This window comes from Anomaloglossus baeobatrachus, chromosome 8 (genome assembly GCF_048569485.1).
Source record: "Anomaloglossus baeobatrachus isolate aAnoBae1 chromosome 8, aAnoBae1.hap1, whole genome shotgun sequence".
NCBI classification, from domain to species: Eukaryota; Metazoa; Chordata; class Amphibia; order Anura; family Aromobatidae; genus Anomaloglossus; species Anomaloglossus baeobatrachus.
Genome location: NC_134360.1, coordinates 178,245,227 through 178,272,912, shown reverse-complemented (window position 1 = coordinate 178,272,912; position 27,686 = coordinate 178,245,227). Strand labels below are relative to the sequence as shown.

At 47.2% G+C, this 27,686-nt stretch overlaps 1 protein-coding gene across 1 annotated transcript in view; it reads right to left on the bottom strand.

The window, feature by feature from the left end:
- The window catches only part of LOC142249367 (dimethylaniline monooxygenase [N-oxide-forming] 2-like), a 76,792-nt gene that overhangs the window by 19,022 nt on the left and 30,084 nt on the right, over positions 1–27,686 (bottom strand). Inside the window, exons 3-5 of the mRNA XM_075320996.1 lie at positions 27,063–27,225; positions 12,097–12,239; positions 1,563–1,762 (exon numbers count right to left, since the gene is read on the bottom strand). Of these exons, the coding sequence (XP_075177111.1) occupies positions 1,563–1,762; positions 12,097–12,239; positions 27,063–27,225 (506 nt within the window). The remainder of the gene's footprint in view (positions 1–1,562; positions 1,763–12,096; positions 12,240–27,062; positions 27,226–27,686) is intronic.

The window sequence follows — 27,686 nt, the reverse complement described above, 5'->3', positions numbered from 1 at the left end:
CAAGGGGAGTAGTAGTTATGGACTGGGCCTGCCCCCGGGAGGGTCATGTAATTGGCATTGTCTATTGTTATCTGTGTGTTGTTTTGGGTCGCCCGTTGGACGGCGTCCCTAAGGTGCTTAGTTTGTGAACAATAGGCAATAAAAGGCTGCTGTGGCCATTTGAACCAAGTCGCATGCAGTCCGTGTGTTTATTTATAGTATAAGGGGTTTGGTAACACAGACATCACGACCGGAGAATACTCCCTCAGCTGGTCAAGACAGCCATGGATTCCCCCTTGGGGAGGAGGGGCGACATGACCAAGGGGGAGTTAGGGAGTGATGGGGTTAATAGGGACAGTTTGGTAGGCAGGCCTAATATGGCATTAAGGGGTGGTTTTAGCTTGGGAGGAAGAGGAGGAGTAGGGAAAGGGTTAGTCTGGGAGAGGAGGGGGTTACCTCCTCTTCTTCTTCCGGACGCCAAGGGATCCCCGCCCACCCTCCCTTTTTGTGTTGTCATCTGGGGGACGTGGTTTGGGATGTTGGGATGCTATTTGTCACAGCGGCGGGGGGGTAGGTCTGGTCCAGAGGTTGGAAGTGACTGGTAACTGGACCGGGAGTCATTGTCTCGGTATGGTGGCTCTCGGTTCCGGGATGTGGCAGGCACGGGGTTCTGCCAAAGTGTGGGGGTGTCAATCCGGGGGTGATTGGCACCTCGTCTCTGGGTCGGTGTGTTGTGGCCAGGGGCAAGGGGAGTAGTAGTTATGGACTGGGCCTGCCCCCGGGAGGGTCATGTAATTGGCATTGTCTATTGTTATCTGTGTGTTGTTTTGGGTCGCCCGTTGGACGGCGTCCCTAAGGTGCTTAGTTTGTGAACAATAGGCAATAAAAGGCTGCTGTGGCCATTTGAACCAAGTCGCATGCAGTCCGTGTGTTTATTTATAGTATAAGGGGTTTGGTAACAGACATCACGACCGGAGAATACTCCCTCAGCTGGTCATATGTACACATGCAACAGTGCAGTAATTACATATAACCTCTATGCAGATGGTAAAAAGGAACACTGCCTAAAAATAGTAAATGCACATATACAATCAGACGTGCAATCCACAGATATTGAAAGATGGGTTAGTATATGCGCATATAAATCATTGTACAAAACAATCATACAACCTAGTAAGCACACCTATACAGACAGAAGCACATCAACCGGGTAAAGTACAGGGTGGTTGTAAACCAGTCCGCATAACAGGCCAAGGTGCACTGCCACATACAATATGCTCACATAAGGAAGTAAAAGTAATTCAATAGGGTATAGACATTACCTGACCAATAGTGCGCTCTGCCCAGACACCCTGGAAAAAGACTGCACGTCGAAACGCACGTATTTTTAGTCTATATGTCTCATGCGCAATTCATTTATATGATCTAGGTATCTTGGATGCAGAAAGACCAACTCATAGGTTCCCAGGAAGGAGTTAGTGGGAGGGTGATGGTACGTGACAAATGTGTAGGTGATTTGAAGTGCCAGGGTGAAGAGTCACTTTAAGTAACAGTAGAATGAAGTTTTTATTTGCTTCATTTACCTGAATTTTGGTTCCAAACCAAGATTTGAGTGGGAAAACCAGCGACTCATAACTTTCTCACTGATCTTAGCAGCAAGTATTCTTGGCAGGAAATTCTTGATCCACATGGTATAACGTCTCGACATTGTCATGTCTAAAGGAAATCCATCATAGGAAATCCTGCTAATCACCCAAGATCCATGTCTGGTGCTCAGATAAACCTACGGCATTAAAAAGTGTATCGGTAAGAAATGTAGTAAATACAAAATATTTTTTGCTATGAGCAGAACTAAGTCAGTCTTGATGGCTACAATAAGAGAGTACCTAGATATCAAGTTGAATTATGCTATCTTCCCAATTGGGTGTTATATACACAGGCAGTTTTGCTGCAGTTTTTGGTGGTTATATTATAAAGATGATGATTACTCATTCTCCTCAATACATTGAATTAAAGGGAACCTGTCAGGTCCAATATGCACCAAGGACCACGAGCAGTTCTGTTTGCATATTGCTAATCTTTGCCTAACCGTCCCTGTATACACTAGCATAAATAAAGGGATCTTTAGAAAAAGTATTTATAAAGATCTTTTATCATATGTTAATGAGCGCGGAGACTAGTCCCCTGGGCGTTAGTTCCCCTGGCTAGTCAGCTCCATTACCATGTTAGTACGCCCTGTGGGCCACTGTGGGTGTGCTATCATGCTAATTAATGCACAGCGTCACAGGATGATCTCACTCACCTCTCCACCACCATCGCCGCCCAAGACTGGATTTCGGCTCAGTGCTCATGACCCCGGAGTTTCGGTGATGCGCACTATTAAACCGGGTGTACGCGTCCTGGCTTCAAACTGAAGTAGTGCGCATAACCCAAACTTCGGGGTCAAGCGCACTGAACCGAAATCCAGTCTTGGGCGGCGATGGCAGCGGAGAGGTGAGTGAGATCATCCTCAGACGCTGCGCATTCATTAGCGTGTTAACATGCCCACAGGGGTGTACTAACATGCTATTGTAGCCGACTAGCAAGGGTAGCCATGCCCAGGGGACTAGCTCCTCGCTCATTAGCATACGATATAAGATCTTTAGAAATACTTTTTCTAAAGATCTCTTTATCGATGCTACTAGATACAGGGACGGTCAGGCAGGGATTAGCAATATGCACACAGAACTGCTCGTGGCTCTGGGTGCATATTGGACCTGACAGGTTCCCTTTAATTGTGGCCTCTACAATGTTTTGTTCTTCCTGTGTGTTCTAGTAGAATTGGACACAAAGATGACAGCTGATAATTGAAGGACCCTGGCTTCCGTCTAAAGCGGGCTTTACACGCTACGAGATCGCTACAGTGATCTTATTGGGGTCACGGATTTTGTGACGCACATCCGGTCGCTGAAGCGATCTCGTTGTGTGTGACACCTATGAGCGATTTTGGATCGTCGCAAAAACATTCAAAATCGCTCATCGGTGACATGGGGGTCCCTTCTCAAATATCGCTGCTGCAGCGTGTACGATGTAGTTTGTTGCTCCTGCGGCAGCAGACATCGCTCCGTGTGACACCGCTGGAACGAGGAACCTCACCTTACCTGCCGTCGCCCGGAATGGGGAAGGAATGAGGTGGGCGGGATGTTATGTCCCGCTCATCTCCGCCCCTCCGCTTTGATTGGGCGGCCGCTTAGTGATGTCGCTGTGATGCCGCATGGACTGCCCCCTTAGAAAGGAGGCGGTTCGCCGGTCACAGCGACGTCGCAGAGCAGGTAAGTAATGTGACGGGTCCGGGCGATGTTGTGCGCCACCGGCAGCGACTTGCCCGTGTCGCACAACCGATGGGGGCGGGTACCCACGCTAGCGATATTGGTACCGATATCGCAGCGTGTAAAGTGGCCTTTAAGCTCACAGAGGAAATAAACGTGCAGTACAAATTATATGTAATTGCAATGATTTTTTGTGAGAAATACTTTATTTTCTGGAACAATTTCAAGGGTGTCAACACTTTCGGCAATTACTGTATAATAACCTCTCTGCAAATCAAATTTCTGGGGAAAATCTGCATGAACATGGAAATTAAAATTTTGCCTGATCTGCTCCTTTCTTGTCAGCAGTTATTAGGGTATGTGCGCACGTTGCTTTTTACCTGCTTTTTACCTGCTTTTTTGCTGCTTTTTCTTCTGCGCTGTTTAATGCCAAAATGGATGTGTTCTTCTATTCAAGCAAAGTCTATGGGAATTTGGGTTTCTTGTTCACACTATGTTGTTCAAAATGCTGCCTTTTTGAGGCAGAACTTTGGTCAAAAACTCAGCTTTTCAAAGAAGCAACATGTCAATTGTTTTTGCCATTTGGGTTTTGCATTGCAAAGCTGAGTTTTTGACCAAAGTTCTGCCACAAAAAGGCAGCATTTTGAACAACAATAGTGTGAACAAGAAACCCAAATTCCCATAGACTTTGCTTGAATAGAAGAACACATCCATTTTGGCATTAAACAGCGCAGAAGAAAAAGCAGCAAAAAAGCAGGTAAAAAGCAGGTAAAAAGCAACGTGCGCACATACCCTCAGGCTACATTCTGACCATCAGTATTTGTTGAGATTTTGACTTTGTAGAATTTCTGCAGCATGTTTGTACCTTCATTTACTTGTGTTTTTTCATTGTGTTTTTGGGTGCATTTATTTAACATTCATTTTTATTGCGTTTTTGACCCTACTTTTTTTTTTGTCTCTGTTTGATTTGTCATGCTTGAAATAAAGCTAATTTGTTTTTATAACTTCCTGTTATTGACATTTTAGGAGCGTATTAGATGCGCTCTTGATGTGTTTAGCCTGCGTTTTTTCACCTGCATATTTTCCACATGTAATGCAAGTCTATGGGGAAATTCTGCACAGAAAACTCAGCGTACATGCAATAAAAATTGACATGCTGCAGATTGGTAAAACACACAGAGGGTAAGTTTACGCAACATAAAAAAGAAGCTCGGTGGTCTTGAGTTTTCTATAAATCACATCAACTTTGCTTGAACTGTAAAACGTTGTTTTATTGGCTCAGCAAAAATAAGCAGAGTCAAAAAACACAATAAGGCCCTGTGCGCACACTGCGTTTTTACCTGCGGTTTTACCCGTGGTTTTGCTGCAGAAATTTCTTGAGAAATGTCTTGTAATCTTTCTGCAGACATTTCCCAGCAAAATTTATGGGGAAAAAAAAATAGCTGTGCGCACACTGTGTTTTTTTTATCTCAAGAAAATTCTTTCTGCAGAATTTCTTGAGAAAATTTCTTGAGAAAATGTGCATGTCACTTCTTTTCCGCAGGTACCTGAGGTATTTCACTCCATTCACTGTAATGTAATCGCGAAATACTGCGGGTATACCGCAGGTAGCAACTGATGTGCGGTATACCCTCGGTATAGCTGCGGTTTACCTGCGGTAATGTTCATCACTACCCTGCGGTTTTGCAGGAAGTGATGTCATTATGACAGGAAGAGGAAGCGGAGCAGAGTAAACACACACACACACATCACACTCCCTGGACGCCTCACAGAAGCACTTCCATGTGACCTCCGTAGGGTGCCCGTGCAGTCTGTGTCCCGCTCCAGCCCCACGGCTGCCTGCACTGCAGTGTCAGTGTCTGCCTGCAGTATCAGCAGCTTGTCACCCTGCAGTGCGTGCAGCCGCGGGGATGACGAGCGCTGCTGTCAGGAGGTTAGATGAGGTCATTACCTGCTGTGACGATCTCCTGCTCTCCAGACATCACCGCTGTCACTGCCTTCTATGTCCATAAAGAAGAGCAAGCTTTGGCACACTCAAAAAAGAAAATATGAAATGAAAAAAAAAAAATTCTCTCAGGTGATTTTATTGCAAGGCACAAAAAAAGGTTCATCAGTTACACCGACGTTTCAGCTCATAGAGCTTTTATCAAGGTGATACTAAAAAAGATATATAAGGACATAAACCATACATTAGATGGATCAATTGGATCAAAACATGGTTGTGGGATGATGCCTTGGCAATAGTCCTTAGCGGAAAATGGAAAGTTTGGGAGCTGAAGAGCATGAATCGCCTGTGGCGTCACAGAGGGGTATTTTAATGCCAACCGTCAATACAGGCTTAGTGCAATAGGGATCCAATGGAAATCCTAATGGTACGTGTGTAATAGTAAGAATCTCTCCAGGTTGATTGAACCATATAATGCATATCAGAGATCCACATTCAAATCAGGCTGTGGTATGCTTCAAGGAGACCATTGGAAGTGCCTATGAACGAAGTCATTGGGGAACAGGGTGTGCACTCTTAAACGCCAGGGGACAGCAGGAGACTTTATCTTTTTTAGTATCACCTTGATAAAAGCTCTACGAGCTGAAACGTCGGTGTAACTGATGAACCTTTTTTGTGCCTTGCAATAAAATCACCTGAGAGAATTTTTTTTTTTTTTCATTTCATATTTTCTTTTTTGAGTGTGCCGAAGCTTGCTCTTCTTTACTGACTACTAATTTTCTTCTGAGCACCTCTCTATACCAGTAGTTAGTGCAGCCAGGCTGACCTTTTCTGCCTTCTATGCCCGTCTCGCGGGCGGCCCGAGACTGTTACTAGCAGTACCATCACAGGCTCTCGCGATGCTGCTGAGAACGCGGCAGGCATAGAAGTCAGAGACAGCGCCAATGGCAGGAGAGCAGGAGATCGTCACTGCAGGTAATGATCTCATCTAACCTCCTGACCAGGGTTGACCCATTGATGTTAGCTCAGGTCACTACACTACTCTCTCAGCCAATGGGGAACATTTTGCTCTTCATTGACTGGGACAGTGACTATGGTATGGATCGTCGTGGGACCCCCTTATTGGATTAGCTGGACCTGGAATTGATTGTTCTTCTCAATAAATTGGTGAAAGAGGGAATGTTTTGGGGTGTGTTTTTTCAAATCAAACTTTTTTTGTTGTCAATTTTTTTTTTATTACTGACTGGGTTGGTGATGTCGGGTATCTGATAGACGCATGACATCACTAACCCCAGGGCTTGATGCCAGGTGACATTAAACATCTGGCATCAACCCCATATAGTACCCAGTTTGCCACCGCACCAGGGCAATGGGATGAGTTGGGGCAAAGCGGCAGGATTGGCACGTCTAATGGATGCGCCACTTCTGGGGTGACTGTGGCCTGCTATTTTTAGGCTGGGGAGTGTCCAATAACAGTGGACCTCCCTAGTCTGATAATACGAGACCACAGCTGTCCACTATACCTTGGCTGGTGATCCAATTTGGGGGGGACCCCACGTTTGTTTTAAATCATTTATTTAATGTAAAATAACAGCATGGGGTGCCCTCTGCTTTGGATTACCAGCCAAGGTAAAGCTGCCAGCTGTGGTCTGCAGGCTGCAACAGTCTGCTTTACCTTAGCTGGCTACAAAAGATATGGGGGACCTCATGTGTTTTTTTTTTTTTAATTATTTTTTTTTTGGCTAAATACAAGCCTAAGCACCCTTTAGTGCCACATGAAAGTCACTAAAGGGTGCCAGCTTAGAATATGCAGGGGGGTGGGACATTATATAGGTCTTTCTCATCTATCTGTCTATCTATTCATCTCTCCATCTTTCCCTCTATCCATTATCTGTCTGTTTATCTATTGATTATCTATTATCTATATTATTTATTGCAGTTACAGCATAAAAAAACGCAGGGACCAACCTGCGGAAAAACCGCAGCAAAAACGCGGCAAAACTGCGGCAAAAACACATGTGTTTTTCCAGCGATTTTGGTGTGGTTTTTTACCTCAGGTGCGGTAATCTTCAACTCCCAGAAGTTTCTCAAGAAATTTTCTTGAGAAAAATCACATTTCTAGTGCGCACATAGCCTTAAAACTCTTCATGGGCACATATTCTTCTAAGCAGGAAGAGGATGATTGTTGCTAGTAATTGTTGCAGACAGCTCCAGCTGCATATAATATTAGTAGTGATGGGTGAATAGTAACTATTAGTGTTCGGATTATGCTTACCGAATACAGAGTACTATTCCAGTATTCGTCATGGCAAGAAAAATGCTCAGGTTCCCCATTGGCTTGCATTAGGTTCGTTATTCGTGACCAGTACTTTGGTAGTTGTCGTGGGCGGAGGAGGATGCCACTGCGCTGCGCTCGCTAACGCTTGGGTCCGGCGCTGCTGCGATGGCTGCTCGGTGTCTCGAGCGGTTGGACCAGATCCGGGGACTCGAGCGGCGCTCCCCGCCTGTGAGTGAAAGGGAGTAGTTTGATTTGGGGATTTGGTCCGTGACGCCACCCACGGGTTGTGGTGAGATTGGGCACCACCGCTGCTGGTGACTGGGATCCCAGGAGTGATGGCAGGGAGCAGCTGGGATGTTGTTCTCCCCCTCCGTGGGTAAGGGGTGGTGGTCCCGGGGCCCGGTGAGGTGACGGGGAGGCAGGGTTGGCAGGGTGCAGGGTCGCTTGGACTGCGCAGCGCGGTGCCGGATGGCACGGTTATACTCACTCAGCTACAAATGTACGCAAAGTCTCTGGTAAACCAAACGGCTGGATGGATGGGTCCCGCAGTCGGCTGCTGTGGCTTCTCCCGGACGGTTAGTGGTGGCTGCCTTCCCTGCACCTCTTTGAATGTTCGGTCCCGATGGATTCCCACCGGTAACCCGCTCCCCAGCGTGTATATGTGCCGGAGGAGCCCTTTTGCCCGCAGGCTTTGGCCCTTGGAACTCTAGCTGTGGTGGTAGCTGTATTTCCTTTTGCTGGTCGGATGGTTGCCTTCAATCGGATCTTGGCTGTTAGGAAACCCCTGGGGTTCCGGTCACTGACGGATTTGACCTCTAATGGCGACTCCAAGCCTGCTCGGGGTCTGCAGGCCCTGCCTGTGTGTGCTGGCTTCACTTCGCTCCCCGGTTCGGTACTGGCGGGCCACCGCCCATCCCCGGTCCTACGGTTCCGCGTTGATTCGCCTCTCCTGCAGACGGCCACCACCGTCTGCCAACCTTGCTCTAAGTGCCCGGGCCACACACCCGGATACGGTCAGTGTTCTTCTCACTCTCCTCAACAGCTACTTCTCTCTTACTCACTGACTCCTTTCCCGCTTCCAGGACAGTGAACTCCGCAGTGGGTGGGGCCAACCGCCTGGCTCCACCCCACCTGGTGTGGACATCAGCCCCTGGAGGGAGGCAACAAGGATTTTGTGTCTGGCAGATGTGCCTGTCTCGGGGTGGGGGTGTGTTGCAGTACCTGTGACGACCTGGCTAGTACAGGGCGCCACATATTTATTACGAATAATCTGAACCCGAATAATTACTAGTCGCCCATCACTAATTAGTACTGTAATATACTAACATTAAATGTACTAAAAGCTGCTAATAGCTGCGGCTGACAGCTCCTTGTACATGGTATTTATACAGCACTGGGAAGAGGAATGATGAACTGCTGCCAAGGATTAGACATTTAGCATAACGTGATAATCAACTGTGCTTGGCACAGGCATATCCTGTATTTGCTAACACTTCAGAGTGAACCAACTAATGTAGGAGCTTTTTTTTCCCATCTGCTGCTCTCAATTGCTTTAGCCAAGATCTCAACAGTTTAGTGGATATAAATGAAAACTACTTAGACATAGCATTTATGCTTAAATGGTAGCTGTACTATCAACAAACTTTGCATAAATTAATAAAACAAACAAATATAAAACACACTTTGTAGATATCTTATTAGTGACACAAAAAAGGGAAGAGCCAGCACTGCCTGAGAATGGCATGCAACAAATAAAAAGTGTAAATTTACAAATTCATTCCAACTGTACTATAATGCAAAATGAGATTTTTAGCAAACAATTGATCAATTTGTTGAGCCACCCCTGCCATGTCACGGCAAATTTAAATAGGGGAGTTCTACTGTATATTTAATATTTCCATTGTGCCATGCGGGCTCCTAAATTTATTAAAAGTAGAACCATATTGAAGCAACACATATACCTGTAACATTTCAGAAACCGCTTCCATGTTCCAAAGACAGGCAGCTGCGAATAAAGACAGCCCAGGAACCAGCATGTGCAGCAGATGCCACACACACCAGCACAATGTCATAACTGGCCCTCACAGTGCCTGACCAACAGCCATGGATAAAGGCAGAGCAGGCCCAAGTAAATGGTGCTTAATTGACAATGCCTGTGGAGAAGGGTGAGGTGACTGATGTGAACAGCCACCAATATTAGTTTTGATAGAAACAGAAGGAATGTGCAAACCAAACCAGGCGTGCATGGCAAGGTGGGGGTCAGCATCTTTCATGGCTGCTGGTCAGTGAAAACTGTGGAAAAAGAAAGCGCAATAGGGTCTTACCCCAATATATATAGGGTGAAGCAAAGAATAATCCTACTCACCAATTCGGGTTGTGACAGTCACAACACCTATAGCAGCATGTAACACCAAGTCCCGGCAGCGGTCCCCATGAGGCAGATAACAGAGAGTAGTAGAGAATGGGTTTCACAGCCGTGCCAAAAGACTACTGGATTCTTCTCAGATTAATGTTTCTTTTATTTCATAACAGGTCAAGTCTACGCGTTTCAGGAGAACACAGCTCCCTTCTTCAGGACAAACCAGCAAAGAATCATCAAATATCATCTGAGATTTGATGATTCTTTGCTGGTTTGTCCTGAAGAAGGGAGCTGTGTTCTCCTGAAACGCGTAGACTTGACCTGTTATGAAATAAAAGAAACATTAATCTGAGAAGAATCCAGTAGTCTTTTGGCGCGGCTGTGAAACCCATTCTCTACTACTCTCTGATGGCTGCTGGTCAGGCACTGTGAGGGCCAGTTCTGACATTGTCCTGGTGTGTGTGGCATCTGCTGGCTCTCCCTCTTTTATTGTTACATATTGCTTTGGTTACTGACCCCTACCATGCAGCGCACGCCTGGTTTTGGTTTGCATATTCCTTCTGTTTCTATCAAAATTAATTTTGGTGGCTGTTCACACTCAGCCACCCAACCCTTTTCCACAGGCATTGTTAATTAAGCACCATTTACTTGGACCTGTTCCGCCTTCATTCATGGCTGCTGGTCAGGCACTGTGAGGGCCAGTTCTGACATTGTCCTGGTGTGTGTGGCATCTGCTGCACATGCTGGGGCCTGGGCTGCCTTTATTCGCAACTGCCTGTCTTTGGAACATGGAAGCAGTTCTGAAATGTTACAGGTATATGTATTGCTTCAATATGGTTCTGCTTTTAATGTAATTAGAAGGCCGCATGCCACAATGAAAATATAAAATATAGAGTAGGACCCCCCTATTGAGATTTACCGTGACGTTGCAGGGGTGGCTCAAAAAATTGATCAATTGTTTGCTAAAAATCTCATTTTGTATTATAGTACAGTTGGAATAATTTGTGAATTTACACTTTTTATTTGTTGCATGCCATTCTCAGGCAGTGCTGGCTCTCCCTCTTTTATTGTTACTTATTAGTGACACAGTGTATGCTTCTTTATCAACTTCCCCCCTCCCGCCTCCAGATTTCACCATTCACTAAAAAAACAAAAATAAGGGTACATGCCCACAATCAAGACCCACTGTGTCATGGACATGGCGGGTCCTGACCTGCGGGGCCACAAGTCTCCTCTGCAGGAGACTGCAGCTGCTCGTATCCATGATCAGGGTTCTCCTTGCAGAGAACACTTGTGACTCCACAGCAACGAATTGACATGCTGCAGCTCGAAAAGCTGCACTGCAGGTCAGTTTATGCTCAGGGCAGTGCAGGGGCCGTGTGCACGTGGCGTCTTAGAGCGCAGCGCTTCGGCTGCTGCCCGAAGCGCGCGTTCTAAGAAGTGACATGTCACTTCTTCCGTGCGCTTTGCCGGCAGCCCCTGCTCTGTTTACGGCAGGAGCTGCATGCAGAGCGCACGTTCTCTGCCGGCACCATGCGCTTCAGAACGGAGCTTTTCAGCTGCGCTCTGAAGCGCACCTTTTAGGTGCGGTGCAGACCGCACACGTGCACACATAGCCTTACAGTATGCTGTTTTCAGATTACATAGCAAAAACCTGCAGACAGATCTCCTTTAGAAGTTGAAAGATATGCCTTTCTGAGACTGCGCCTACATGCCATGACTTCACACCTACTCTGCAGAATATTTTTTCTTTTAGCAGGAGGCACTTAAGACCAATTATTTCTATGTACACTCGTGTAACAAATCTACCTCACCCAAGAACTGGATTCATATCTACATTGATCAGTACGACTGTATAATTTCTTTCATGCCTGTGAAACTTCTCAATGTATGCTAAGTAATGAAGAGTAGGAATCTTCTCTGAAAAGCTCATTGCAAATGTACTAGAGAATGTATAATGAGAAAACTGGTAAAAATGCAGGCTGCAAAACATATAATAAAAATAAATAATGTTATTTCTCATTTATACACCAATGACAGCCTACTTTGGAAAGTTACTTAAAAGTATAGTTCCTATTTAAATTTACATTTCTCATCAATTTAGAGCGATTTATTAAACTAAGAATGCCCCTGTGATAATATGAAATCAAGGAATGTGCTATCAGAATACCAACAAACAGATCTGCTGATGAATATCTAAGAAAGGAGTAAACTGAAATATTGGTACCTGTTTAGCAATATGGCTGAGTTCCACAGAAATATCTCCAGCTGAATTTCCAGTTCCCACAACCACCACTCTTTTCCCATGATACTCATCACATGTTTTGTAGAAACGACTGTGAATATGGTGGCCTTCAAAGTGTTTTAAACCTTGTAAGAAATATTTAAAAAAAAAAACATTTTCATAAAATTAGACAATTAGGTATTGTTGTAGGCTCTGATGTTACATTAAGTTGCTTTAGGCTTTACTTCACCTGCAACCAAAAAATTGAGTTTGCAGACAATATTTGTTATGCTTAATCAAAATAGTATTTTTATTTATCAATTCATCACATTAAAGATTATAATACAATAATTGTAGCAAAAGAAAGATTTTTGTGTACTCACCGTAAAATCTCTTTCTCTGAGTCTTCATTGGGGGACACAGGACCATGGGTTATGCTGCTGTCACTAGGAGGCTGACACTAAGTAAACAGAAAAAGTTAGCTCCTCCCCAGCAGTATAACCCCTGAGCCGGAGGCGGACTCAATCAGTTTAGTGCACAAGCAGTAGGAGGAGAACCAAACAATCCTAGATAAGACAAGGAAAAACTATAACCAATTAGACGTGCGACCAATGGCCTGGGAATATGGCCACTGAGGCAACAGACCGGTAAAATGTAACCCAAAAAACACAAGCAGGGTGGGTGCTGTGTCCCCCAATGAAGACTCAGAGAAAGAGATTTTACGGTGAGTACACAAAAATCTTTCTTTCTCCATCGTTTCATTGGGGGACACAGGACCATGGGATGTCCAAAAGCAGTCCCTGGGTGGGAAGAGAACCATCACCGGAGATCGGTAGGAAACCGCTTCCTCCTGTCGGGCTTGACCCAGACCTACAAATACCTACCTTGTTACAGGTGTGCTACTGCCGCCCGCAAAGATAACGGCAAGACTGGCCTCTGCCAAAGCTTGGGTGTGACCTGATAGGAACTAGTAAAGGTCTGCCGACTAGACCAGGTGGTGGCCCGGCAGACATCGGTCCATCAACGTCTGAAGTCCAATCATCCAAGAGACTCCCCTTGGACGGTAGAAAACGGCGGAGGTCCGTCTTCCATGCGATAGGCTTCACCTATGACGGAAGGATCCCTGTGGAAATCTTAGCCCTGGGCGCCGGCATGCGCCTCCTGGGACCGGGTGAAAGGATGAATTGTCCTGAAAAGATGAACTGACTGTCGGAGTAAACCGAAAAGTGCGGTCCTGAGGGCACAACCTACTGGGGGCTCGTACCAGTTCAGGAACGAACTAGGCCCTTTTCAGGCTGAGAGAAGGTACTAGAACCGAACCCGAAAACCCAATCTCCTTATCTGGAAGGAAGGCGGGCTGCCTTGGACCGAAAGGAGGGTAGTGGCCGGAGCACCCCCCTTGCCCTGCTGGAGGACCCGGAAAAAAAGGGGGGGGAACAAAGACAACAAGAGAGGGCTGTCCGCCCTGATGCCCCTTGAAAAAAAGGAGACGGCCACGAGGAGCCCACCTATCCAAACAGGTGGGAGTAAGAAGCACTCGGAAAGGCTCAAACCGAGAGCCGTGAAGTGAACCCATCGCTAGAATAAGGTCCCACGTTACTAGTGGACGGCGATGCCGCCGAGCCAGATGGACGCTTCTCTGCGTGAAACACCTTGGACGTGGGACGAGAAGTGATAAGCCTCTGAAACCGAAATGCCCGCGTCGACACCAGGACCCTAGAGGGACGCGCTAGAAAGCCGCATCCAGATCTGACTGCCAGCATGGCAGTAGTGCAGGAAGGGAGAGAGAGAGAGAGAAAAGAAGATGTGCTCCTTACACCCCGGAGGAACTCCACACGTGTGGTACTACATCTTCGAGGGAACCGGCTTCCCGGTCTCCAACATTGTCTGCATCCTTCTTGCCAACCGGCCTGTGCGAGCTAGAACCCGGGATCCGCTCTTAAGGTCGTCAAACTTAGGGCTTCTAAGTCCTGGTGGAAGAGAGGGCCCGACACGGAAGAACTGGACGGTCTGGAAAGCGCCACAGGGCATCTGCGAGTGGATTGAGTGAGTTCTGTGAACTATGCTCGCCTGGGCCCCTCCATAGCCACCTTCTGCCTTGGTCCATCTTGAGAACGCTCGAGATCATGGGAAGCCGCGGGAAGATGCCCAAGAGAATGAACTGGCCTCACAGCCGGGCGAGGGCGTCGTCACCTAGCGCAGAGAAGGGGGCACCCTAGACGCGCCGTTGACTAGAAAGCTGGATCGGGGGGCCAATAGGACCACGACTGGGGGTCTTCCTTCGTCGTAGATCTGGCTTGAGACTTCCCTGTTGAGGAGCCATTTGCCTAGGCGAGGCCACTCCTGCTGAGAAAAAACGGCCGTCCAAACGTCCACGGTAGGGATGTGTACTGCCGAGATTAGAGAGCGACGAGATCCGGCCCAGAGCAAGATCTTCTTGACCTCTTCCTTTGTCATGACACTTCCTGCGCCTCCCTGGTGGATGGTGCACGCCACCACTGTGGCATGGTCCGACTGGAACCTGACCGGACAACCTCGCCCCAGTGAAGAAAACGTAACCGGTCTAACCGGATGGATCTGAAATCCGGAATGCTGAAGGGGAGACCACACACAAGGGGTGTTCCTCGGGACCGTGCTGTGGAAAGGTGGACAAGCCCACCCTAGCATAGGAGACTGGTAATGGCTGATGTTAGTCTCCAGAGGAGACAAAGAGGGGATCTTCCCAGGGAACGGTTACGAAGGCTGGTCCACTAGGAAGGGGAGGGCGGGTCCCCGGGGCAAACAGAAGCTATTTATCTCCGTTCTTCAGTGGGGACCTCTGGAAGGGCAAGGATGAAAACCGGTAAGTGTACCGCCGCTATCACCTCCACCAACTGCTGCGGACTCGCCTACCGAACCCGACTTGGTGCGGGGAAGAAAACTACTCCTGCGTGAAGAGTAACTTCCCTTGGGCGGTCTCGAAAAACATGCCTAAAGGGATGATCTACCGGGCCGGGGTCTGAAAGGACTCCAACCGGTAGATCAGCTACCCTAGTAGCGAAAAGTGACGATGACGGGGTCTAAACCCCAAGACGAGGATCCTTGAAGGAAGAAGTCTGGACCACCAGGTCGTTTATGGGCGGAGTGACCTTAGCGGCCCTGCAGAGTAGGATGTGCAGGGACAGGCGCCCTGATCCCCGCAAGCGCTCTGGAATTGGCCGCTGCAATGCAAGGCGGAGGGACTGTTTGAGAGATAGAGGCGCCCTGACGGTTGCGGCTCGAACGGACTGGAACCGAGCGGTGAGGCGACGATCCTGAGCGTCTGGGCCGATGCTGGGAAGAGATGTGCTCTTCCCTCACGTAGCCTAGGGGAGAGATGTACACTTCCCTCACGTAGCCTACGGGATCCACTGGACTAACCTATCTCCGAAGGGACGGTCACCTAAAGGCGGAAGGAAAGTCAGCGACTCCTTAGATGTCGCCTCCGCGTTCCAGCTCCTGAGTCAGGGGCCTAGACGGGTGGTCACACTGCTGCTATAGGCTCAGGCCGTGCAGCTGGTAAAACGCCAGGGCTATGATGAGAAGGTACTTACAACCAGTTCTGAATCGGCAGAGATGGAATGTAGTCCGCTGCGTAGGGTGTCCGTGGAGTCCCTGAGAGACGTCACCTTAGGGATGATAAGCCAAGAGGAAACCTGGCGGGTCGATCACAGGGGGGCATGCCCCTTCTCTCCGGAGCCCCTTGGAGAATGAATAAAGACAATAACAAGACTTACCGCTGGTAACGTCCTGTCTGGATGTTGTCTGTGAAGGAGCAGTAGCTCTGCGAACTATTGGATGTCCACTGAAAACATCATGGGTCCACTAGAAAAGTCTTAAAGGAGACCTGTGTGCTCAGAGAGGAGAAGAGAACTATCCGTGCTCTTATGGTCTGACTCACCGTTTCTTCCAGGCTATTCATCATGCGCTGAACCTCGACGCTTGCTCGGAATCCAGCAGAGGTGGTACGTCTGGGTCATCACCAGAGAGGTCGGAAGGCTTCTGGTCGAGCGGGAGCTTTGGACCTGGGAATGAAGGAAAAACCAGGGGGAGGCGCCGAAGGCGAGACCTGGCGGGTACGCTTCGAGCAGCGGATGAGGTCCCTGGTACGGGACTCACCTCCCCCGGTGTGCACGGAGAGAAGGACTGTCCATACCTTTAAGGCTTGACCCACCATCCTTACCCGGCTATTAGTCATGCGCCAAACATCCGGGTCCTCCTGCTCGAAGTCCAGCAGAGGTGGAAACGCCTGGGCCATCCCCGAGAGGTCGAAAGGCTACCAGAGGAGCGGCAGTCTGGACCTGGGGATTAAGGTGAAACCTGGGGGCGCAGAAGACGAGACCTGGCGGGTCCGCCTTGGGCAGAGGAAAAGGTCCCTAGAACGGGACTCATCTCCCCGGGGGGATTGCGCCAGTCTTGCGGATGGTACGGCAGAGCATCGGCCGGGGACGCAGCGCATGCGCACCCACCCGAGGGACGTCAGCACGGGGATGTAGGGCCTGAGTCAGGGCGCCAACCCGCCTGCAGGGGCGGGATACAGGTGCGTGCAGTGCCAGGGGCTGCGGAAGCTGTAAGCACTAATGTGACAACGTTCGGGGTAAATTACAACTGAGAGAACAGCCCTATACCAACTGTACCTCTGATGCAAACCAAGAACCCGAATAAGTGCTCGTAAGAGTTAATATATATATATATATCTACATTTACATATTGAAATAAACTGAGCCCATGATAAAAGAAAAAACAAAAACAACCACTATCGTTCAAAGAACGTGGCTAATGTTGGCTACTTTTCCCCGATATGAGGGTTGCTGCAGCCTCAGCAATCCGCAGACTAGGGGAACTGCTATAATCAGTCTTTCTTTTTTTTTTTTTTTTTCAAAATGGATGCTGAGGAGGCTGGAGGCGGGCCGAGGAGAGCGGGAAAAAACCTCCACCACCCCCCCTGTGATGCCTGGGGCTGGGAGGAGGGTGGAGACCGAGCGGCCGGCGGCCAATAGCGCTGCGGCAGGAGGCGGGCCTAGGAAGCCGGGGCCTAAATTTTGAAGCTGCCGGAGCAGGGAAGATACAGACCGGCTGTCCTGCCAGCGAACGGTGGCGGCGGCGCAGCAGCGATGACCGGATGTCGGCAGGGAGCTCTGCGTGCACGCTGGTGCACTCTGTCGCCCGATGCGGCCCGGGGCGTCCGGTGACAAGGCCCAGGCCGGGGCCTAAATTTGAAGCAGCCGGCACAGGGGAAGGTAGAGACCGGCGGTCCTACCTGCGGGAGCGGCGGCGCGGCAGCGATGTCCGGGTACCGGCCGAGCACGGTGAAGGACTCCAGCGTCGGATGGGGACGTGGCCGGGGCGCCCGGTGAGTAGGCCCGGACTGGGGCCTAAATTTTGCATCCGCCCGGGAGAAGGTAGGAGAGGGTGTCCTACCTGATCGGCGGCGTCGCATCTGCCAGTGTGCAGGCGTGGAGCTCTGCACCTGTGTCCGTGTGCTCCGCACACCGGAGGAATGGCTGCGGGTGTGAAGCCCCACGGGTGTTGTGTCGGTGTCGGTGCATTACCTTCAGGGACTCCACGTTGCTGGATCTCCGTCACTGGTAGGAAATCTTCTTGTTTGATCGTGACGCCACTCTCAGTATTGCGGTCAGTGGGGACCGCCACTGCAGGTTGAGGGTCGCCTGGGGCTGATGGTGTGTGCAGTTAGATGTAGTAGCCTCCTGAGAGTGAGGCAAGCCCCAGGGCCCTGTGTAGGTTCGTAGTACCACAAGGCGCAGAATGACCACACAGGCAGGAATGTCTTTCAAGGGCTTTACTCACATTTGATGGCAGGGTGAGTAGCCCGGGCGTAGCTGAGATGAACCAGATGGGAACCAGGTATCCTTCAGGCTGACTTGTGAGGGTGACTACTAACTCGCCTTCCTTAGCCCTTGGTGGTTTGGGGTAACCCCGACTTTGAGTCCCTATGGGGGTCACCCAGGGAAGATGCTGCAGCCTCTCTCCCCTTCGTTTGCCGTTTGCTTGTCGCCTGGACCAGGCCACTCCAGCTGCTTGCCTCCTGTGACCTATGGGCCCTAACTGTGGCTACGTGGCTGCGGCTTTTGTGGTGTTGTGGCGTGGGCTTTGAGAGCCCCACACCGGCAGGTTTAGCAAAAGAAAGCTGGATCTATCTCCGCTTCGGGATCTGCCGCCCGTTTGGGCCTGGTACTCTCTAGCAGTCTCCTTACTTCCCACTCCGCTGCTCTCTCTCTAGCTGAAGATGGATTTCGGGTAGCACTCCTAGTTGACCGTTCTCCCCCGTCTGTAGCCACTGCGCGGGCGCTGTTAGACAGCAACAGCCCCACAGGTCTGCTCCTCACTGAGCCCTATGGAGTTCTGCTCTAACTGACTCACTGCTCCTCCTCTCCTGTTCTTGCCTACGCCACCTAGCAACCAGATTCTCTTACCACACCCCTTGAGAGGAGATGGAGGCTCTACCCCCTCCACTATTCCAGTGAAGGTGAAGGCTTGCCCCCTCCTGGGATCCCCAGGGGTCCTCTCATGGGTACATGTGTGAGACCTGATCACTATGCGCCTGTGTTCCACACCCCAGTCAGCCTTCTGGATTACCTGTATTGTACTGTCCCCAGCATGGGTGCAGTACTCAGTGGTGCCTGACCAGGTCAGGGGCGCCACACGGGCAGCAGGAGAAGAATGAGGCAGGCAGGCAGGGAGGTGGACGCTGGTGGGGGGAGGGAGCCCCTCAGTAGTGTAGCAGCGCTGCGGGCCCCATCATACAATCCAGACGCGCTGCGAGGTCCAGTCCCTGCTGTATGCCCCTTGCACCCTTTGGGGTGATACCGCAGGGTGAATAGGGGGTGCCCAGGAAGGTTCAGCCCCGCGTGCCAACCCGGGAGTGGTACCATGGAATTGGACGGGGGAGAGGGCCCGACGACTCGAGCCTCTGCGACCCAGGGGAGTGGTACCCACACGGGCTGCGAGAGCTGAGGTAGAGAACGATACCTGCAGAAAAAGAGAATTACCACAGATGAGAGCGACGAGCGTCGCCGAAAAAAATGGAAAAATATACGCAAAAAAATCAAGTGGCTGAAGGGGGCCCAGTCGGCCCACATCAGCCTCCTACGACACTAAGCAAAAACTGATTGAGTCCGCCTCCGGCTCAGGGGTTATACTGCTGGGGAGGAGCTAACTTTTTCTGTTTACTTAGTGTCAGCCTCCTAGTGTCAGCAGCATAACCCATGGTCCTGTGTCCCCCAATGAAACGATGGAGAAAATTCATTTTGTTCATAGAATGCTGGTACAGACAGATTTATTAAGAAGCACCCTACCCCAAGGTATTTAATAAATCTGTCTGTACCAGAATTCTATGAACAAAATGAAATTTTGCTACAATTATTGTATTATAATCTTTAATGTGATGAATTGATAAATAAAAATACTATTTTGATTAAGCATAACAAATATTGTCTGCAAACTCAATTTTTTGGTTGTTAGTGCAAATATGGTGAGGTTTGCTATGAGTTAAAAATGATGAATATGGAGTTCTATGTCCTTTTTTGGTTTAACATTTTACTTCACCTGCGACAAAATCATCTTACCAGAGCACCATCTTCCACATTCTAGTAGTGTTCCCTACATGGCATGTTGAAGAAGGTAGTCTGGTCAGATGAGACTAAAGTATATTTTTTTTGGATAAATGTAAAACACTATGAGTGGCAAAAAACTAACACTGCACATCACTCTAAAAACACCATCCCCACTGTCAAACATAGTGGTAGCAGCATCCTTCTGTGGGGATGCTTTTCTTCAGCAAAGATAGGAAAGCTGGTGAAAGTTGATGGCTGGAGCTAAATACAGGTCTATCCTGGAGGAAACCCCACTAGAGGCTGCAAAAGACCTGACACTGGGGCATAGGTTCACCTTGCAGCAAAACAACAACAACCCTAAACATACTGGCAGAGCTACAATGGAATGCAGGAATGCATAAAGAAAATGAACAGCCTTTTTCTGGCATAAAGACAGAAATAAACAAAATAGAACTACAGCAGTATGACCTCAAATAGTTGACACAGCATAATCCAGGACCACCAAGATATACTGATATCTCCTGGCGGACTTTACGAGAGGTACCACTAAATCCACAGCTATAAGATTGAACAGAACCTTGATGCTGGGCAGCCATAATAAGTTACTGTGGGAGTGGGCGCCGGAGAAGTTAGCTGACAGGTGGGACAGGAATGATAATAGCTCAGGATTTATTGGTGACATCCAAACCAGTAGAATCTCTGGAAGAGCCAGTCTTGTGCCTTTGTGCCCCAGATGACCACCCAACACATGTGTATGAGTCATGTCTAACACTCTGCGCCTGTAGGGCCCTGAAATCAGTATTTAGTCTATTACCTCTCTCCTTTGTTTGGTCACTTGTTAAATCACTGAGTTGGGCTGTTCCAAAGTTTCCCTTGGAAACTTCCACCTCCTGGGATGTTAGCGTCAGGAGATGCTTCCTCATTCCCATTGACAACAAGCACCAACAATGGAAACTTGACCCATGCACTAGATGAGATTTCCTTCTACATGACATGGTTGTCCATCAAACTACCAGGTGGCATCACCCTCACTCAGAAGTCCCAAAACAAGGTAAATTCCATCTGATAATCACTGGGTCTAATAAGTCTGTGACAACCCTGGTTTCATGTGATGCAGTACAAGAGTTTGTGCTTATGTCGAACCAAGCCACAGGATAGTTTTTTGCGTTTCCATGGATGCACTTGAGGCACGCCACCTTCCCATCAACTAGCAGATGCGGACGTGTGACAATTACCAGGTTTATCAAACTTCTTGAGTTCAACAGTCAGTTCACTTGCACAGGTTTACATCACCTGAGGCCCCTCACCAGGTTGAGGGAAAACTGCTACAATCAGGGCAAGCAAAGAAGCAGCAGCACCACTTATGATGCAGTCAATTGGCTCCAAGGTCATGGGACAGCTATATGGCCAGGGGCATGACACATCTAGCAGACCACTGTTTTTTTTTTTTTTGTAGCGGTTAGTTACCCATGAATAAGGCATAGTTTTGTTTGCTCCTCTGGAGTGACTCAGATGACTCCTGGAGCTAGGGATGCCCCTTGGGTGAGGAATTCTCGATTGACTGATACCTTTTCGCCAGGCCCACCAAGTCAACTGCATTCTGGGGACCCAAAATTGAACCGGCCTTGGCAGAGAGTGGAGGAATTGGTTCATCACCACTTTCTCTACCATCTGTGATAAGGGGAAAAGTCTTGAGCAGTAACCAGTTTTGAACCAGGTGCACAAGATCAAACATCTGGGACTAGGGAAGTTTGTCTCCATGTTAGCCCCAGTGATGCACTCTATGTTCCCTGACTGCCAAGGTTATGGCTAGAGAAGCCAAAATTTCTACCTTCAACTTGCCAATCTTATTGGCATCCTGCAAAATCAAGTCATATTAAGCCTTCTGTTGTTCCCCAGTCAGATATAGAGCCAGAATCTTCCCTCACTGCTCCGAAGGCAGTTTCTCCCACTCAAACATTAGGAAATCCTCAACGTCATTCCCTGAAGTCATCTTCTGCAATGCCCCTCTTACTGTTTTCCTCAGCTAGGTATCATCACCTTGATTTGGGGTTGGTGTGGCTTCCCTGCCGCAGACAGACTCTGCTATAAGTTCCATCTGCTGCTGGTATTGCTGCTTCTGTAGTTGTTGTTGCGCCAACTGAAACTGCTGCATCAGGAGTTTTTGGTATTTTGCTGGGTCTGCTGTTGCTGCTGCCATTGCTACTGCTGTTTGATATATGCCTGGACCAGCTGTTTTGTCAACTCTTCCACGTTTCCAGTCTGTGTTTAAATAGCTGAAATTGCCTTCACCTAAGACATACAGATTTACCAGCAATCGCTTCAGCTCCTTGGGATTTCTACCCACACTTCAAGCACCATTCACTCTGATTATTTACTCTAACAATGATTAAAATATGTATAGGCATGAGTTACCCTTATAAAATCTTTTACTGGGTTTCACATCACCAAGGCTAGCCACCTTAGTGATACATATCTCTCATCCAGGATCTTGCTAGCTGTTCCTTATAAACTTCATCTGTAACCATTAGGCTTTTCTACCATGAGTGAAAGCATCCAGCAAGATGTTAGTGTCATTATAGCAGAGTTGCACCTACTACTGTACAACACCAGAAGGCAAGGCAACCTGACCTTTTTTTGTTGTGTATCTCTTCAGGACACTTTAAAATCTCTGCTAGGAAACAAACCTATAGTTACACAGGAATGCAAAATTTGGGTTTATGAGAAGTGGTTCAAATCTAATGATTGATTTATATTTTTTCTTATGCCCTGATTTAAAAAAAAAAAACACTTCATATTTTTAACTGCTATGTATAGATTTTACACAAAATGCACCCGGAATTACGTGCAAGTGAGATGAACAAGAAAAATCTTTACTGTAGCCAAAAATGTACAAAATCATATATAAGAAAGCCATGGAACCCATAGGGTGGAGGGGCGACATGACTAGAGGGAAGGGAAGGAGTGATGGGGTTAATGGAAACAGGAATGGTTTGTTTATAAGGCAGAGTAAAGGGATTGGTGGGTAGGAGGAGTTCCCTGGAGGAAGAGGTGGGACAGTTGAGGGGTGTAAGTAAAGGACTTTGACTTACCCCCTCTCTCTTGACTTCCGGATATGGAACGATCCCCGCCCACCCTCCCTTGTGTTTAATGCCGAGGAGAATTTGGTCTGGGTTGTTTCTTTGTCACAGCAGCGGGGGGTAGGTCTGGTCCAGAGGCGGTTGAAGGCAATGGTAACTGGACAGAGAGACACCATCTTGGTATGGTGGCTCCAGGTTCCGGGATGTTGCAGGCACGGGGTTCTGCAAAGTTGGGGGGTATTAATCCGTAGGTGATTAATACCTCATCTCTGGGTCGGTGTGTTGCGGCCAGGGATACTGGGGTGAGAAGTGGTTCCTGGACTGGGCCTACTCAGGGTTGTATATTTACTGTATTGGTTACTGTGTTACCTATTGTTATTTGTTGGGGTCGCCCGTTGGACGGCGCCCCCTTGTGTTAGTATGTAAATAATAGGTAATAAAGGCTGCTGTGGCCAATTTTAAACCAAGTCACATGCAGTTCGTGTATTATTTACAGATGGTATTGGTGGGTAACACATATACAGCACGACTGGAGAATCCTTCCTCAATGGTCATGTAAATTCTCAACATTCATCCTGCAACTTTTTTGGAAATTAATTATTTTCCTTTTCTCTGCAAAATTTTCTTGATACCTTTTCCACTTATTGAAGGTCTGTGGATCTTCTCAGTGACACATCCAGCAATAGTCCCCCATCATGTTCCATGTACCTTGGTATCATCGTTCAATCTCCTGATGAAATTTTTCTTCTTGCTCTTTGCTAAAAGTACCAAGGTTTTCAGGAAAGCAGTCCAATTGGGAATGCAAAAATGTACCTTCAAGTTTATCAGACAAACCAAGACTAGCATGTTCTCCATGATGCAATTACGTTTTGGATCTTTTTTGTTACCTAGAAATTCCTCCATGATTTCTTTAAAAAAATCCAAAGCCCTTTTCTCAACAGCTTTCATTTTTAGTTTGAACACGTTCTCCTTCATGAGTTTCCAAATATCTGGACCTAAAATGCCTTCCTTCAGTTTTGCTTCGGACAGTCCCAGAAACTTTGTACACAGGTACTGAAGAGTCTCTTCTTTCTTTCAGTAAAGCTTTTACAAACTGCTTCATCAGTTCAAGCTTAATGTGGAGTAATGTCAGGAGAACTTTATTGGGATCAGCTAAGCTTTCCCAAACTATGTTCTTGAATCCAAAGATGTTCTTCTTGGCCAACTTTTTTGACTCCAATAATGAGTCCAATTCCGTGGCTGTCCCATTCACACAAAAAGCATGGCTTACTCCATATATCACCTTGCTGCTCAAGAAGCCAAGAGAGAACATTCAGATTGCTACATATTAACCATCCTTGATCCTCGTAAGTTTCTTGAGAATAAAGTCTAAACTTTCATACCTTCCTTCAAGTTTACAGTACACTACAGGCACTGAAGCAGACAGTGGGGAAGAAAATTATTTAGTCAGCCACCAATTGTGCAAGTTCTCCCAGTTAAAAAGAGGAGAGGCCTGTAATTGACATCATATGTAGACCACAACTATGAGAGACAAAATGAGAAAACAAATCCAGAAAATAATCTTGTCTGATTTGGCAAGATTTTTTTGCGAATTAGAAGGGAAAATAAGTAATTTAGTCAATAACAAAAGTACATCTCAATATTTTGTCATATATTTGTTGGCAATGACAGAGGTCAAACATTTTCTGTTAGTCTTCATAAGGTTGGCACACACTGTTGGTGGTATATTGGCCCATTCCTCCATGGAGATTTCCTCTAGAGCAGTGATGTTTTGGGCCTGTTGCTGGGCAACACAGATTTTCAACTCCCTCCAAAGATTTTCAATGGGGTTGAGATCTGGAGACTGGCTAGGCTACTCCAGGACCTTCATATACTTCTTATGAAGCCCCTCCTTCGTTGCCCTGGTGGTGTGCTTGGGATTATTATCATGCTGAAAGACTGAGCCACGTTTCATCTTCAATGCCCTTGCTGATGGGAGGTTTCCACTCAAAATCTCACAATACATGGCCCTATTCATTCTTTTATATACACAGATCTGTTGTCCTGGTCACTTTGCAGAGAAACAGCCCCAAAGCATGAAGTTGCCACTCCCATGCTTCATAGAAGGTATGGTGTTCTTTGGATGCGACTCAGCATTCGGTCTCCTCCAAACATGACGAGTTGTGTTTCTATCAAACAGTTCTACTTTAAAACCATTTAATTCGAGCTGTGAAAAAAGCTGAGACTCATTTGACCTATGGCTCATTGGGCCTGTAAAATCAGTGTTTGTGGAAAAAACTGCTTGGTTTTTATATTTTTACTGAGTTTAGCTGTCGAAAGCATATAAAAATCACCTATCTTACTTTTCAAAACTGTTTACCCTTGTATGAGGGGCTGCTGATGAGTCTTTGGCTTTGTGATCTTCTTTTGTTTCTATGGTAACAAATGTTACATCACATGAAAGCCTTATGTGTGCAATATAGGTTTTCAAAATTTTGTGTTTGTTGCTTATGGCAACAGTGTTCTACGCACACGGGAAAACAAAATGGCGAAGTCTAATGCGATATTCACAGCAAATGAGAGCAGAGGAGTGATAAAATTCTTGTTTCTGCAAGGAAAGTCTGTGAAGGATATTCATGGTGAAATGTTACAGACATTGGGGGATCAATGCCCTTCATATTCCACAGTTAAGAACTGGGTTGCCAAATGTAAAACGGGCAACTTCAGCACCAATGATGAGGAATGTCTTGGACGACCGAAAGTGGTTGTTGCTCCGGAGATTGTCGATGCTGTGCACAACTTCATACTGGAGAATGTATGAATTTCAGCTAAAGCAATAGCAGACATCATAGGGATTTCATGTGAACGTGTTTGTGTTATTATCCATGAACATTTGTACATGAGGAAGCGATCTGCAAAGTGGGTTCTCAAATGTTTGACAACCGATCAGACTAGCATGCAAGTGAAAACCTCCCAGTCCATTTGTCAGCGTTTCCGGACTGATAAGAACTTCCTGGATCGACTGGTCACTATGGATGAGACCTGGATTATTTTGTATGACCCTGAAAACAAGGATCAGTCAAAAGAGTGGTTCTCCTCATCCAAAGAAGTTCAGGGTGAAAAAATAAGCCACTAAGGTGATGGTGTCTGTGTTCTAGTATAAGGAGGGCATCCTGCTAGTACACTACCTTCAAAAGGGTTCTATCATCAATGCAAAAGGTATTACATTGAACTTTTGGACCAATTGAAGGCAGCTCTGAAGGCCAAAAGGTGCGGCAAGCTGTCCAAAGGAATCTTGTTGCAAGAAAACGCCTCCGCTCACACTGCACAAGTGACCATGGCAAAACTGGCAGAGCTTCGCTTCCAGCTGGATGACCACCCCCCTTATTCTCAACATCTAGCTCTCTCCCACTATAATCTGTTTCCAAAACTGAAGAAACACCTCAAGGGCACCAAATTTCACACCATTTCTGATGCCATGGCTGCAACGGATGCCTCGTTTGGGGCACAACCGAAATCATTTTTGCTTGGCGTACAGAACTTGGAATATCGATGTAAAAAGTGTGTTGACATCAGTGGAGAGTATGTGGAATAAATGTAAAGTTTCATCATCCTATCTCATTTCTTTCTGGGTAAAGCCTAAAGGGTGCTTTACACGCTGCGACAACGCTAACGATATATCATCGGGGTCACGTTGTTAGTGACGCACATCCGACACTGTCAGTGACATCGCAGCATGTGACACCAAAGAGCGACGATCAACGATCGCAAAAATGTCAAAAACTGCTGATCGTCGACACGTCGCTCCTTTTCATAATATCGTTGCTGCTGCAGGTACGATGTTCTGCATTCCTGTGGCAGCACACATCGCTACGTGTGATACCGCAGGAACGACGAACGTCTCCTTATCTGCATCCACCGGCAATGAGGAAGGAAGGAGGTGGGCTGCATGTTCCGGCCGCTCATCTCCGCCCCTCCTCTGCTATTGGGCGGCCTCTTAGTGACACCGCAGTGACGTCGCTATGACGCCGAACGCACCTCCCCCTTGAAGGAGGGATTGTTCAGTGGTCCCAGCGACATCGCTGACAAGGTATGTGTGTGTGACGCTGCCGTAGCAATAATGCTCACTACAGCAGCGATCATCAAATGTTGCACGAACGATGGGGGCGGGTGCTATCGCGCACGACATCACTAGCTATCGCTAGCGATGTCGCAGCGTGTAAAGCACCCTTAAGAGTTATCAGCAGCCCCTCGTACTGTATACCTGTGTTATTGTTGAAGATACACTTTAATCTTTTGATTTACTCCAATAACTCACCTGGAAAAGTGTCTAATGGTAAGTATGGCTCATTGTAATGTCCATTGCAAATAATAACAGCATCAAAAACATCCATCTTCATCTTTCCCTCTTTTTCAATTTCAATATTCCATTTTCCAGTAGTTGCAAAATCTGGATGTTGTTTTACACTCAAAACTTTTGTCTAAATAGAGTAAATAGATGAATAAAAATTATATTTGCAGGGTAAGAACATGTTTCTGAAAGATACTTAAGTGACTTTTAATCATAACATCACATAAAGGCTCTAACAAAACTCCTTCGGCCTTAGGCAATCATGTAAAAAGATTAACTTTTATTTTCCCCTTTGCAAAAAAACCCTTAAAATCCTCTAATATTTTGTACTTATACCACTTATGCAGAACATTGCGTCTCTCTGGTTGTATACTATAAACACATATACTGTATATAGTCTTATGCTGCGTTCATACTCCATTGTCTCTGTGCCCTAATTCATGCTAATACAGTGAGGAAAATAAGTATTGGATACACTGTCGATTTCGCAAGTTTTCCCTACAAAGAATGGAGAGGTCTGTAATTTTTATCATAGGTTCATTTCAACTGTGACAGACAGAATCCAAAAAAAATCCATAAAATAATATTTTA